Raw genomic sequence first — 13677 nt, 5'->3', positions numbered from 1 at the left:
TATATATATATATATATATATATATATATATATATATATATATATATATATATATATATACACACACACACACACACATGATATCTACATCTTCCTGTGGATCCACCCTGGTCTGTAGCAGCAACCAACAATATGTTTTGTCCTATTAGCCTCTGACAGAGCCTACATAGCTCAGTCAGTATAGACTAAGCCTTTTGGTTGGAAAGACCTGGGTTGGATTCCCATCAGTGACATGAGGAATATATCTGGTCTCTTTCGACAAAATGTGAGTTAGCCGGTCTCATATGGAGGTAGGGGTTTCACCCAGAAACTCAGGTTTTTCATCGCCCAGAACAGGCAAACCGGTCCCATGAACATACACATCTACAGACATAGGACTAACCACCTTATCCTCAAGTTATGGTTGCAAAGTCCAAGAATACTTGAAAAGTTCTTGCTTAAGTGCCTGTTAGGACCACTGATAGATAGATAACCCCTGTCTCACAGCAGAAAGCCTCAAATGAACCAAACCCCCCACTGAAAAAAAAAAAATAATAAATAAATAAATAAAATCCTTTTTATCTTCTAAATTTGTTGGTTGTAATTTTCCAACTATCATCAGCAATATTCCACCTCCCTGAAAATACAATACCCTTTACATTCTATCCCTGTATCATTTTCTGTCAAACAGGTATCATTAATGCTTATGATATCTTGTGGGTACATATACATTTGCATATGTACCCACAACTGCCTTTATGTAATGTCATTACCAATCCATTTGAATTGGAAACCTGTAAAATTGCATTCAGCATTGCATAATAATTTTAGTACATATACTCATTTATCCCAGGGGTGGCCAAACACATGCTTGATTACAGCTCTGCCTAATATCTATAGTCTCTCTGATTATGCACTTCCAAACCTCTCACTAAACAAAACTTTCTCCAAACATCTAACTTCAAAACCATTTAAATATATTTGCTAGGCATGTATAAATCCTTTCGTCCATCAAATTCACTCCATACATCAATAAACTGAACGCCATTCCTCCTGCACTATCTTTAAAAGGAATGAGAAAAATCATACTATATCTTGAAACATACTTGCACATGCTTGATTACAGCTCTGCCTAATATCTATAGTCTCTCTGATTATGCACTTCCAAACCTCTCACTAAACAAAACTTTCTCCAAACATCTAACTTCAAAACCATTTAAATATATTTGCTAGGCATGTATAAATCCTTTCGTCCATCAAATTCACTCCATACATCAATAAACTGAACGCCATTCCTCCTGCACTATCTTTAAAAGGAATGAGAAAAATCATACTATATCTTGAAACATACTTGCACACACACATACATTATATTAAATTTCTAAAAACATGGTTAATTTCTAAGATGTGCTAACAATCACTGTGGTAAAACCTGCCAAAAAAACTGTCAACAGATTTCTCCTTTCTTACATATGATACTGATATGCTACAGGTCTTGTAGTGACAGGTACAGAAACATACTTTCTGTACTGAACTTTTATGTGTGGATCAGATTTATGTATGTGTGTGTATATATATTACGAATTAAGATTCCTCACACTAAGACAGTAGAACTTGGGTCTTTTCCAATCGAAGGATAAATACTTTTCCGATACTAGTAAAGACTCGGAACTATTCTGAAAAGCAAGCTGTTAATTATGACCAGTCTCATTCACTGGCATTCCTAGTCGGTATATTTCAAAAGGCTACAAAGTTATAGCACACAAACCCCTCTAAGCATGCAAAATTTATAATTCTGACTCACTAATGCCTCTCTCTCTATATATATATATATATACACACACAATTTAAATCAATATTTTATAATTATCACAATTTAAAGACAAGCAAAGAATCGTTATTATTATCCTAAACCCCTATAGCGTCAAAGACTCATCTCGGATTCCTCTATTCTATTCAACATATGAAATACTTCATTTAAAATTCTCACCTTCCGTCTCCGAAATTGTGATTACCAAAAAACGAGCGAAATATATCATGAAAATTCATGATACACAGCCTAGTTTCAGTATTAAACTCTTAATATATTGATTGAAATGCAATACTTTTCGCTTATATATGTAAATCAGCGTTTCTTTTCATATTTTTATAAATAATAAGATGTATGGAAAACTCTAAGAAGCAATCATCATACCACCAAATGATGTAACAGTTATGCGCTGATGAAACAAATGACGAAAATTTGGCGATTTCAGAGTAATCCCTGAAAGAGAGAGATTACTCCCTGATAATTCGAGAAGCCTTCTAAATTCAAATAAATAAATACGTATCCAAATTTACTTTAAAAAATAAAAAAAAAATCAGTGAATGTATGGGAGTTAGTTAAAATAAAAACATTTGTTAAGAGCAGTTGCAAATTGTTAATCAAGGCTTATAAAAATTAATAAATTTAGTTTTGAATAAATAAATAAATGAATAATTGGAAAAACATCGAATATTGAAGAGATAGGGGAGGTTCTGGTAAAAGTACAGTATAAAGAAAGAGGTGAAAAAGGAGAAAAAAAAAACATAAGGAGAATATAAAAGAGAAAACAATTGCATGAGGAGCATAATGTTGAAGATAGGAAAATGACCAGTATAGAAGAAAGGGGATATTAGAATATGGCAAGTCTTGCCATATTCTAATTCCCAACGAGTATTTTCTTTATGTAGAAAGTGGAAGAAGTATTTATGAAAAAAATGATCATAGTGGATGGAGAAGTTGACAGGATGACCGATAAAGATAACAAAGTAGTGCTTCTTTAATGACAATTTTATTACAATCATTCTGGTGAGACAGGTTGCACGCTTTAAATATTTGGAGTTTAGAATTACTGATGAATGAAATTATGTATGCAGAATACTAAAAAAAAATACGGATATCCACAAGGCATTGTGTAACGTGTATTAAGGAATATACTAAGGAGTTGACCGTGCCCCATTGGCTTCGATGTTCAATGAAAATCTTGTCCCTAGAGAGTAGAAAACTGTAATTCTATAGCACCATTGCATAAACGTGGCAAATGGAAAAATTACAATATTAGCCACTTTGCATTTCTTCCCTGATTGACCAGATTCAGCAGAAATTAGTAAATATTAATAACAGAAAGGGAGAGATGAGGGTGAGATTATTTAAAATGATCATGCATGATGATCATTCTCAATGAATTTTTTCGTTATGTAGTAAGTAGAAGGGGAAAATGACTGTAGAAGGTAACTTTAATTGCAGACAGTAGAGAAATAACGGAGACATACGAAATTGTTGAGCTACTGAGTGTTCATTGTGCAAGTGTATATCATCTAAATGAAGATACTACTAAGAAAGATGTGACAGTGACTGACGTGAGAAAAGAGGTCCATGGAATGGAGATACTTATGCAATAGCAGTATCTGAAAGAAAATACAGCTGTTGATTGGTTTCACGTGATATCTGCTCGTGTTTTAAGAGAATGTGCAGGGAAACTGACGATGCTTTGACTAGACTGCTTAATTTACGTCTCTGCTCAATTCACTCACAAGAGAGTGGAAGGAAGGCAAAATATTTCCTTGGCATAAAGGAGGATCTATGTTTCTGGTAGCAAATTATAGACCAATTAACATCTCAGAAGTCGTGGTAAAAGTACTGGGAAAGTTGGTCAATAAGAGAATACAGGAATGGGGATAAGAATATGATAGGATAAGATACTCTATGGGCAGTAGCTTGACTTTGTGAAGTGTAGGTCATGCCTTAGCAATCTATTAACGCTTTTATAATAAGGTGACAGCTGAGTTAGTATAAAAAGGAATGGTTACATGATGATACTTCAGGATTTTGCAAAGGCGTTTGACAAGATATCACATGGAACTCAGTTATGCAAACTACAACGAATGGGGGGGGGGTGGATATGAAACTAGTGATATGGATAAAAGGGAGACTGATGAGCAGATACTAAAAAGGAGTGTATGGAGGATCAGAATCCAGGAAAAGGCAGGTGACTAATAAAAAAATTGAGTAAACTGTATGTCAACAATGCCATGGAACTTGATGGTATATTTGCTGTTTGATAGGTATCAGCAGTTGTGTATGGGAAAATAATACCCAAGAAGAGAAAAGTCTCTATACACATTCCCCAGGAGTAGTTTTCGAGCCCTTTTTGTTTAATTTATATGTAAATTACATTGGAAAGGGCTTAATGGAAGATGTACAGTTATTTGCAGATGATGCAAATTTGGAGAAACTTATGAGAAATAAAGTAGATGTTGTAGCTTTGCAATAGGGCTTAAAGCCTGTCTGAATGGCCGAGTGGCAACGGTAGTTTATTGTTACAAAGTGTAAAGTTTTAAAATATGGGAAGCGAAGATGGGATGCAGAGGAGATGAACGATTTCGGGTTATGAATAGGGACTTTTTCATGGACATTTTACTAAAATTTGGAAGACAACACATAAGATTATGGGAATGATGCAGAGAACGTGAAAAAGTAAGGATTTTTTGATTCCATTGTACAAGCCTTTTGAGAAGGGTGCATATGAACTACCTTACCCAGATTTGGTCGCGAGGTTTTCCAAAGGACAGTGATATGTTGTAGAGTGTTCAGAGACAATTGGCTAAGTTGGTTTCTGGTACGAATTGTGGAATACGAGGAGAGATTGAGATAATGTAAATTGCAGAGCCTAGTGGATAAAAGGAAAAGGGAGACGATCAAGATGTATAAGTTGAAAAGGGGTAATTACCAGATTAATGTGGATGAGATTATTCATAGAATATCTGTAGACAGGGAGAACGAGAGACCATCCCTGGAAAAAAATGAGAGGTGGGTATGAGCAAGGGGATGAGGAATAGATTTTTTTGAATGAGAAGTGCTAGGTGCTTGGAATGCATTGCCTGAGAGGAGTGTGAAGTGCAGGGACAGTGAATGCATTTAAGTCGAGGTAAGATGAGCTGGGCATGCGAGATTATTATTATTATTATTATTATTAAAAAAATCAAAAAAAAAAAATCAGCTAACGCCTTTTTATTCCCCGTATACGGGGAGTAGGCGAGGCCATTTAGCCCTATCTAACTTTTGGAGACTGAGTGGGCAGTTCAATCTCCACTGGTACCAATCAGAGATAGATGGCCCAAGGCTATCACTAATTAAGCGGTACTCAGTGAAGAGAGACGGCTCAAATGTGCCGCCATCTCGTGGTCCCTAACCCTAACACAATATATTTAATGTCTGAAATAATGAGGGTTCTACGGTCGATTTTCTTGAGTTTACAGGACGAAAAACCCGAGTTTCCGGGACGAAAAACCCGCTTTCCCGTGTCAGAGATCGATTAACTCGGGAACTGGCCGAAAAAAGGCTTAGAAAAATTTCCTCTAGTCGCCGACTAGACTCGAAACCAAGTCTTCCTTCGTGCGGCCAAGCGCGGTGGTTGGCAAACGCCACATCCACTGAGCTACACAGGATCATCATCATCATCATCATCATCATCATCATCATCATCATCATCATCATCATCATCATCATCATCATCATCATCATTATTATTATTATTATTAAATAACCAGCCTGGTTGGCAGAACAGTTAGAGTATCAACTCTCCTGCCAAAAGGCTGCGGATTCGAATCCCCCCAAAGGAGTGGATGTTTGTGATTGTTTGGGCGGTAGATGGCGTTGGTGTAGATGACGATGATGGTGGGGGTAGTTGCAGTTTTTTTTTTTTTTTACATTGCATACATTTGTTACAGTTATTATATACAGTACATACATTTGTTACAATTATTATATACATTACATTCATTTGTTTACATATGATATATTACCTACATTTGTTTACATGTGATATTTACATTACGTACATTGGTTTACATATAATACATACATTATTTTTCTTGTGATACGTACATTACATGCATTTGGTTATATAGATACATCTTGGATGAGAGCAGATTTTTTTTCCCTTTCATCTTCGAAGCTTAAATGTAAGCTTATCTGAGGATGACACCAGTTGGTTATTATGTATTGTTTTTTTGGTTTTTTTTGCTGTGTTAGGATGCTACGGAATCTATGATTGAGAAATTCGCGCGCGCGCGCACTCACACACACACGGGCGCACGCGCACCCCCCCCACACACACACACAATAAATTGTAATGTACTGATGCGTCACTGAATTGGAAACCTGAGCGAATATATAGTTTCTTTAAGTTTGTATGGTATTTTGGGTGCGTGTTTCTTGTTCGTAGTATGTCCTTAGTGCACTTCTCAGGCTATTGTAGTTTGTAAGGTTTCTGTATTCAAAAGGTAATTTGTTTATCATGTCTGGGATGTAGAAGTTTCGCGTGGCCTTTCCGTAGTGATTATTGTATTTATATGTGATATAATTAGTAGTCTGAGGTCTTGTTATATGGTATGTAGTTCTAACTGTCCTGTAGTTGGCATCGAAATAATGTTTTAGCAAGGCTGCATAGTGACATAAATGTTTTGCTGTCAGTATTTTGTGTTCTGCCATTGCAATGTTTATAAGGTCGTGATTTTCTCTTTGTTCCCAAAAGATCAGTTTTGTCATTTTGTACTGTAGCGACATTAATCTATTTAATTTGTAGGATGCACAGAAAGCATACGTTGTTATAGCGTATCTTAGTATATTTTGGCATAGTGCTTTGTATATTAGTGTTTTTAGGCGTATCGGAACTATGTCTTTTAATCTGTAGAGTTTGCCACTTATTGTTCGGAGTTTGTTGTGTAGATGTTTTATGTGGCTATTCCAGTTCATATCTGCATCGTGGTAAATTCCAAGGTTTCGTATTGTTTCAACCTGAGTGATTGTAGTGGTTTTGCTGTTCTGTGTGTTTTTTGTGTTGGAAAGTGGATGTTGGATGGTTATATATTAGTTATCAACTGGTCGAATCAGTGGATTTCTGAATATCATTAATTTTGTCTTTTATGAGTTTAGGTGTATGGAGTTTTTCGTGAGCCAGTCTATGATCAGATTTATATCATGTTGCATATTTGTTTGGGCTATCCTTGCGTTATTATGGATGGATATTATTGCTGTATCGTCTGCGTACTGGAATATCTTACCTTTGAGTAGTAACTTATTAATATCGTGCGTGTAAATGTTGAATAGAGTTGGGGAGAGTACAGCTTCCTGTGGCACTCCACATGTTACTGGTAGCTCTCTGCTTCGGTTTGATCCGATACGTGTGATATGCTTTCTATTTTGGAGGTAGTTTGTAAACCACCTGTGAAACGGCCTGTCTATTCCAACATATCTCAGCTTTTCTAACAAGGTTTGATGTGTAAGTGTATCGAATACTTTGGTTAGATCTATAAAGACCACCATGGCTAATTTGTTTTTGTCTTAATTAGGCAGTATTAATTACGTCTGTAAAGTCTTCCAAGAGAGATGTTGTTCCCTTATTTTTCTGAAAACCATATTGTGTTTTGGGGATAATATTAAAGATCTCAGTGTATGCTGTGAGTTTCTTCAGTATGATCCGCTCAATAATTTGATTGATAATTGGTAATGTTGCTATGGGTCTGTAATTGCTGATTAAATTTCTTTTTCCTTATTTGTATATGGGTGTAATTATGCGGTCTTTAGCATACTTGGTATCAGTCCTGTTTTAAATATTTTATTTATTAGTTTTAGTAGGATAGGACTTAAACTAGTTGCATGTTGCTTTATATCTTTAGGTCTGATACCATCTATTCCTGGGCCTTTGTTTGGTTTGATTTGATGTATTGCTGAGAGAAGTTCTGATTCTTTTATGGTTGGGAACCATAATGTCTGTTTTGATCGCGGCCCAAGTGGAGGGTCTCGTTTTGTGATTGGGGGAATATTTCTGTGAAGTTCTTGGATGGAGTCTGCAAAGTATTGGTTAAAGTCATTTGCTAGTTGTTGGATAGGTTTTGCATCTTTCATGAAGCTGTGTTTTATGGTTTAGGAGGCAGTGGTGTTGGGAACAGAATCTAGCATTTCATTAATCAGATGCCAGGTTTGTTTCATGTTGTTTTGTGCGGAGGTTAGTTTGTCTCTGTAGTAGTTTCTTTTTGCATTTCTGATTTGTGTTGTAAGGCGATTCCTAGTTATCTTATATTCAGTTTTTAAAGTTGTGTTATTTGGATATCGCTTTAATTCTTTCCATAAAGCGATCGTGAATTTCTAGGATTAAGTTTTGTGTTATCCAAGGATTTTGTGTTGTTTTTGATCGAATTCGGACTTTCTTTGTAGCTTTCTTATATATTTCCTCCAGTGTGAGTTTAATGTTGTTGTATAAGACATCTGCTGAATCTGATGCCAGGTGTTCCCAGTCTGTTTTTCTTATTTCGTGGTTGACTATTTCTTCGTCTATTATTGTTTTCTGTCGTTTTTCTTCTGTGGGACATTGCATAGGTATTGTCTTGGTGTGCAGGTTTAGAGCGGTGAAGTAATGGTCTGCTACTTTGCACTTTATGACTGATGCAGGTGTAACTATTTGGTGATGCTCGGACGTTTATATGGTCTAGACAGGAGGCAGTGATAATATTTCCGAATATTTCTTCTCTAGTACATGATGTTATTGTTGGTATTAGATTGTACATGGATAGTGTGTCTAGGTATTGTACAGTGTTGTTCTGGTTTTCATTTGCAATATTTATGTTTATGTCGCCAATTATCATTTGGTGTTCGGTTGAGCATATTTCTTGGCTTGAAAGCCAGTATAATAATAATAATAATAATAATAATAATAATAATAAATCATCTAACGCCTTTTTATTCCCGTATACGGGGAGTAGGCGAGGCCATTTAGCCCTATCTAACTTTTGGAGACTGAGTGGGCAGTTCAATCTCCACTGGTACCAATCAGAGATAGATGGCCCAAGGCTATCACTAATTAAGCGGTACGCAGTGAAGAGAGACGACTCAAATGTGCCGCCATCTCGTGGTCCCTAACCCTAACACAATATATTTAATGTCCGAAATAATGTGGGTTCTACGGTCGATTTTCTTGAGTTTACGGGACGAAAAACCCGAGTTTCCGGGAGGAAAAACCCGCTTGCCCGTGCCAGAGATCGACTAACTCGGGAACCGGACCAAAAAAGGCTTAGAAAAATTTCCTCTAGTCGCCGACTAGACTCGAAACCAAGTCTTCCTTCGTGCGGCCAAGCGCCGTGGTGTGTAAACGCCACATCCACTGAGCTACAGAGGCTCTCTAATAATAATAATAATAATAATAATAATAATAATAATAATAATAATAATAATAATAATAATAATAATAATAATAATAATAATAATAATAATAATAATATGCTATGCCTTTTATTCCGATATAGGTAGTAAGTGACACCTTTTAACCCGATCTAGCTTTTGGAGACTGTATGGGCAGTTTAATCTCCAATGGTAATCAATCCGAGATAACTGGCCCATGACTATCACTAATTATAATCGGCCCGATTAAGGGACGGGAAAACAAGTGCTGTCATCTCTTAGTACCCTAGCTGTTTCTGTCTAAAATAATATGGTTTCTACGGTCGATTTTCTTGAGTTTATGGGGAGGAAAAAAAACTGCTTGCCCATGCGAAATATAGACTAACTCGGGAAAAGGTCGAATAGTGCTTAGAAAAGTTCCAGTCGGCGACTAGACTTGAAACTAAATATAGTCGCCGACTAGATTTCACTTCCAATGAGATACCCAGTCCTCCTTAACAACAACAACAACAACAAATCATCTAAAATCTTTTTAATCCCTTATATGGAGTAGGTGAGGTTTTTACCCCTACCTATCAATAATAATAATAATAATAATAATTATTATTATTATTATTATTATTTAACGGAACACTGGACTCCATACTTCAAAAATCTTCTATTCCAATCAAGGAAGACAAAAACAGAGAAAAACTACAAGTTCCTGTGATAAACGACTTCCCAGATATTTTTGAGAAAGAATGAAAACACTTGAGTATACATAATTACAAGTGAATCCGACTTACACAGCCTACCAATATAAAACACTAACTCTTTACATCCTTAAGAATAAGATCAGAACTCATTTAAAAACTAAATAATGGAGATCTCGAACATAGGCGAACATATCCAGTCAGACAACATAAACTTCAAAGTCTTTGACTCATTGAAGAAATGGTCAGACAACATTTCCACCAACACCAACTTCAAAATCATACACACAAACATAAGAAGTATAAAAAAACACTGGCTTACATTGATAGCACAGCTCAATTATACCATGATAAACATAGATGCGCTAATACTGACCGATGTTGCAATAAACGACACAGAAATTTACGCATACAACATAAATAATTATCACACCTACAACTTATGCAGACCAAACAAAAGAGGCAGTGGCATTGTGTCATTTATCAAAGAAAAATACAATGTGACAGAAAAACAGACTCACTTCGACCATGCGGAAACACTAATTTTGGAACTCACAAATAGCCACAATAGTATGAAATACACAATAAACACAAAATACAGACTCCCAGATAATAATCCACTCAGTTTTCTTCACGAGTTAGAAACATGGCTAAGCGGCATCGAACCGCGTACAACACACAGGCTCATCCTAATAGGAGACATTAACATAAATACTCTTGGCCACGCTTCTTCAACCACTAACACATATCTCGATATACTAAGTCAGTACAACATAAACCCTACCATTAACTCCCCAAAAAGAGAAGAAATACTCAATAATTCACTAACACAATCATGCATTGATCATATCAACATACGGGCTCCCATCCATACATATACATCATCAGTAATTAACGTAAAAATTGCCGATCACTACTTTGTCCTAACTTCGTTTTATTACGTTTCCTATCCCCCCCCCTCCCACCACCATCACAAAGGTCGACAAAACTCGATCATACTAAAGAGCATTGTCGATAACCAAGTAAAAAATACAGACTGGAATTCCCTACTTAAAACAAACGATCCTATAACATTATACGAGAATTTTCAACTAAAGTTCACAGAAATATACAAAAAAAGCAACAAAACCTACACAAACGAGGCGACAAACAGACAACAATCCATGGATAAATGACGACATACTAAATACTATTACTGAAAAAGAAAATCTATGGAAAAAAAATAAAAGTCACCCAGTAACAGACATTTTCAAACCTTATACAAAAACACAAGAAATAAACTAACATCAAAAATTCGTAGGGCAAAAAGACACTACTACTACTTCCAAAAATTCATGGAATATAACAACATTAAGCAAACATTGGCTACACTCAACGAATTAGTAACCCAAAAACTTCGGCACAAGATTTTATTGTAAAAAGCTTCGGTCAGGACACAAACCAAGATGAACTAGCAGACTCATTCAACCAACATCACACAACTCAAAAAAGACAAACTACCAACGATCAACAAAAAACTACCAACACAAAGTCAACAACAAACAATGTATTTTCCACCCATAACAAAACAGGAACTGAAAGAAGCACTCCTAAAACTAAAACCAAAGACCACTCCAGGAATAGACAAAATAAGACTCACAGACCTTATAACACACTTTGAACAAATAAATCCAATACTTTTGAAACTCAGAACATAATATTCGACACAGGCAGTATTCCACAACAACTAAAAACTGCAGTAATTACGCCAATATACAAACACGGCAAAAGAAACGACACTCAGAACTAAAGACCAAAAGCTACACTACCAGTCATCTCAAAAATCCTAGAAAAAATAACACGCACCAGACTACAAAACTATTTACAGAAGTACAACATCATCTCACAAAACCCATACGGCTTTCAGAAAACAAAAAGCACCATTACTTTATTAGAAGACATCGCCGACACAATAAACAAAGCTTTCGACAAAAACAAGTACGCCGTCATTATACTGCTGGACCTAACCAAAGCATTTGACACACTTCAACATGACATACTACTCACCAAACTATACTCAATAGGTATAAGAGGAACACTGCATACATGGTTCAAGAACTACCTCTCAAACAGAACACAAGTAACAAAAATAGGGACATGTCGCAGTCGGAGTATACAAGTAAAACACGGTGTACATCAAGGTGCCATATTATCACCCACTCTATTCAACATATACATTAACGATGTTCATAACATATCCATAAGAAGTCAAATATTTCAATACGCAGATGACACTGCACTACTATCAATCCACACAGACATTAACACCGCTCTCTGTAAAGCACAACAAGACCTAAACGAAATCACAACATACTTCCACCAAAACGCAATTCTAATCAACGGCACCAAAACACAGATGCTGATAATACACAACCCAAGAATCATACGCCCCGCATCACTATCGATACATTGTCACACATACCGCTGCATTAACAACAAAAATACCTGCCAATGTTCCGAAATCAAACCTGTAACACGCAAAATACCTCGGTCTGTATATAGATTCCCACCTTAAATGGACAAAACATATAGAATACCTACACACCAAACTCCGGATCATCGCAGCAAAACTCTTCCAAGTTAAAGACATTATTCCACCCAACATAAAAAAATTTCTATATCATGGTATCTGCGAATCCCTACTCAAATACGGAATAACATTCTATACAAATACAACAAACAGCCATCTAACAAAATTAGAAACACTACACAGGAAAATCGTGTCAACAGTGATCTGGACACCTTACACGCAACAACCAGTATCCGACAAGCACATGGCGATACACAGAATTCTGAGCATTAAAAACCTGAAACACTACATGACATTAACGAGGAATTACTTCAACATCATCTATCAAAACAACAGAGACACATATCGTATAACGCGACCTACAACCACTCTCTACATCCCCACACCCTTCAACAACTCATAGGGATCGTTTGTGAGACCACATCAGATACCCACGCAACTCAACAACCTACCATGAAAGTTAAAACACGTAGATAACTACAGAACATTAAAAAACGAACTCTGTAAAATATACCAACAAAGTTAAGAAACCATTAACACTATTATTATTCAGGGCAACTCCAAGGAGTCGACAGACTCATCGAGGGAGGCCCTAACATCATGTCAAGAACAACTATTCGACATTCACACAGTATATATCATACTTTGCCTTGAACTCATTCACAGTCGTAGCACCCACAACAGACTCTGGAAGCTTATTCCACTCATTCACTACTCTCCAAGTAAAAAACCTAGCTCTAACACCCTTGTCAACCACGTTGTTGCCCAGCTTCCATTCATGTCCCCTAGTCCTCCCACCACCAGTCATATTTTCAAAAATATTTTCTGGATCAATCTTATACAAACCCTTCAGTAATTTGAATGTCTCAATCATATCACCCCTCCTTCGCCCATCGAGCAATTTCTGCAACCCACAAATCTTCAATTTATTCTCATAAGGTTCATTCCACAGACCTACTATCACCTTGGTCACTCGTCTCTGAATCCTCTCCACTTCCTCCCCATCACGAAGAAACCCTGGTGCCCATAACTGGGAACAGTAGTCCAGATGGGGTCTTATCAAGGCTCGATACAGAGGAACAACTTGTTTGTCTTTGCATGTTAAAGTATTTTTCAGAAGCCAAGTGATTTGGTGAGCTGTTTTAGTCACTTTTGCAATGTTCCCCCTAAACGTCAATTCCCTATCCACCAACACTCCCAAATCCCTGGCCTCATCAATCTCCTGGAGTACGGTTCCA

General features: G+C 36.5%; 1 protein-coding gene across 1 annotated transcript in view; it reads right to left on the bottom strand.

Moving 5' to 3' along the window:
* LOC150108603 (HCLS1-associated protein X-1-like) overlaps positions 1–2201 on the bottom strand; it is a 116547-nt gene extending 114346 nt beyond the window's left edge. Inside the window, exon 1 of the mRNA XM_090416053.1 lies at positions 1970–2201. Coding sequence (XP_090272179.1) covers positions 1970–2028 — 59 coding nt within the window. The 5' untranslated portion in view covers positions 2029–2201. The remainder of the gene's footprint in view (positions 1–1969) is intronic.
* Between the last annotated feature and the right edge of the window lie 11476 nt (positions 2202–13677).

The sequence above is a fragment of the Typopeltis vanoorti genome, chromosome 3, assembly GCF_054136105.1.
Source record: "Typopeltis vanoorti isolate ZY-2024b chromosome 3, IOZ_Tvanoo_1.0, whole genome shotgun sequence".
NCBI lineage: Eukaryota > Metazoa > Arthropoda > Arachnida > Uropygi > Thelyphonidae > Typopeltis > Typopeltis vanoorti.
Note: the sequence above shows the minus strand (reverse complement) of the source record. Positions and strands in the feature narration are given on the sequence as shown.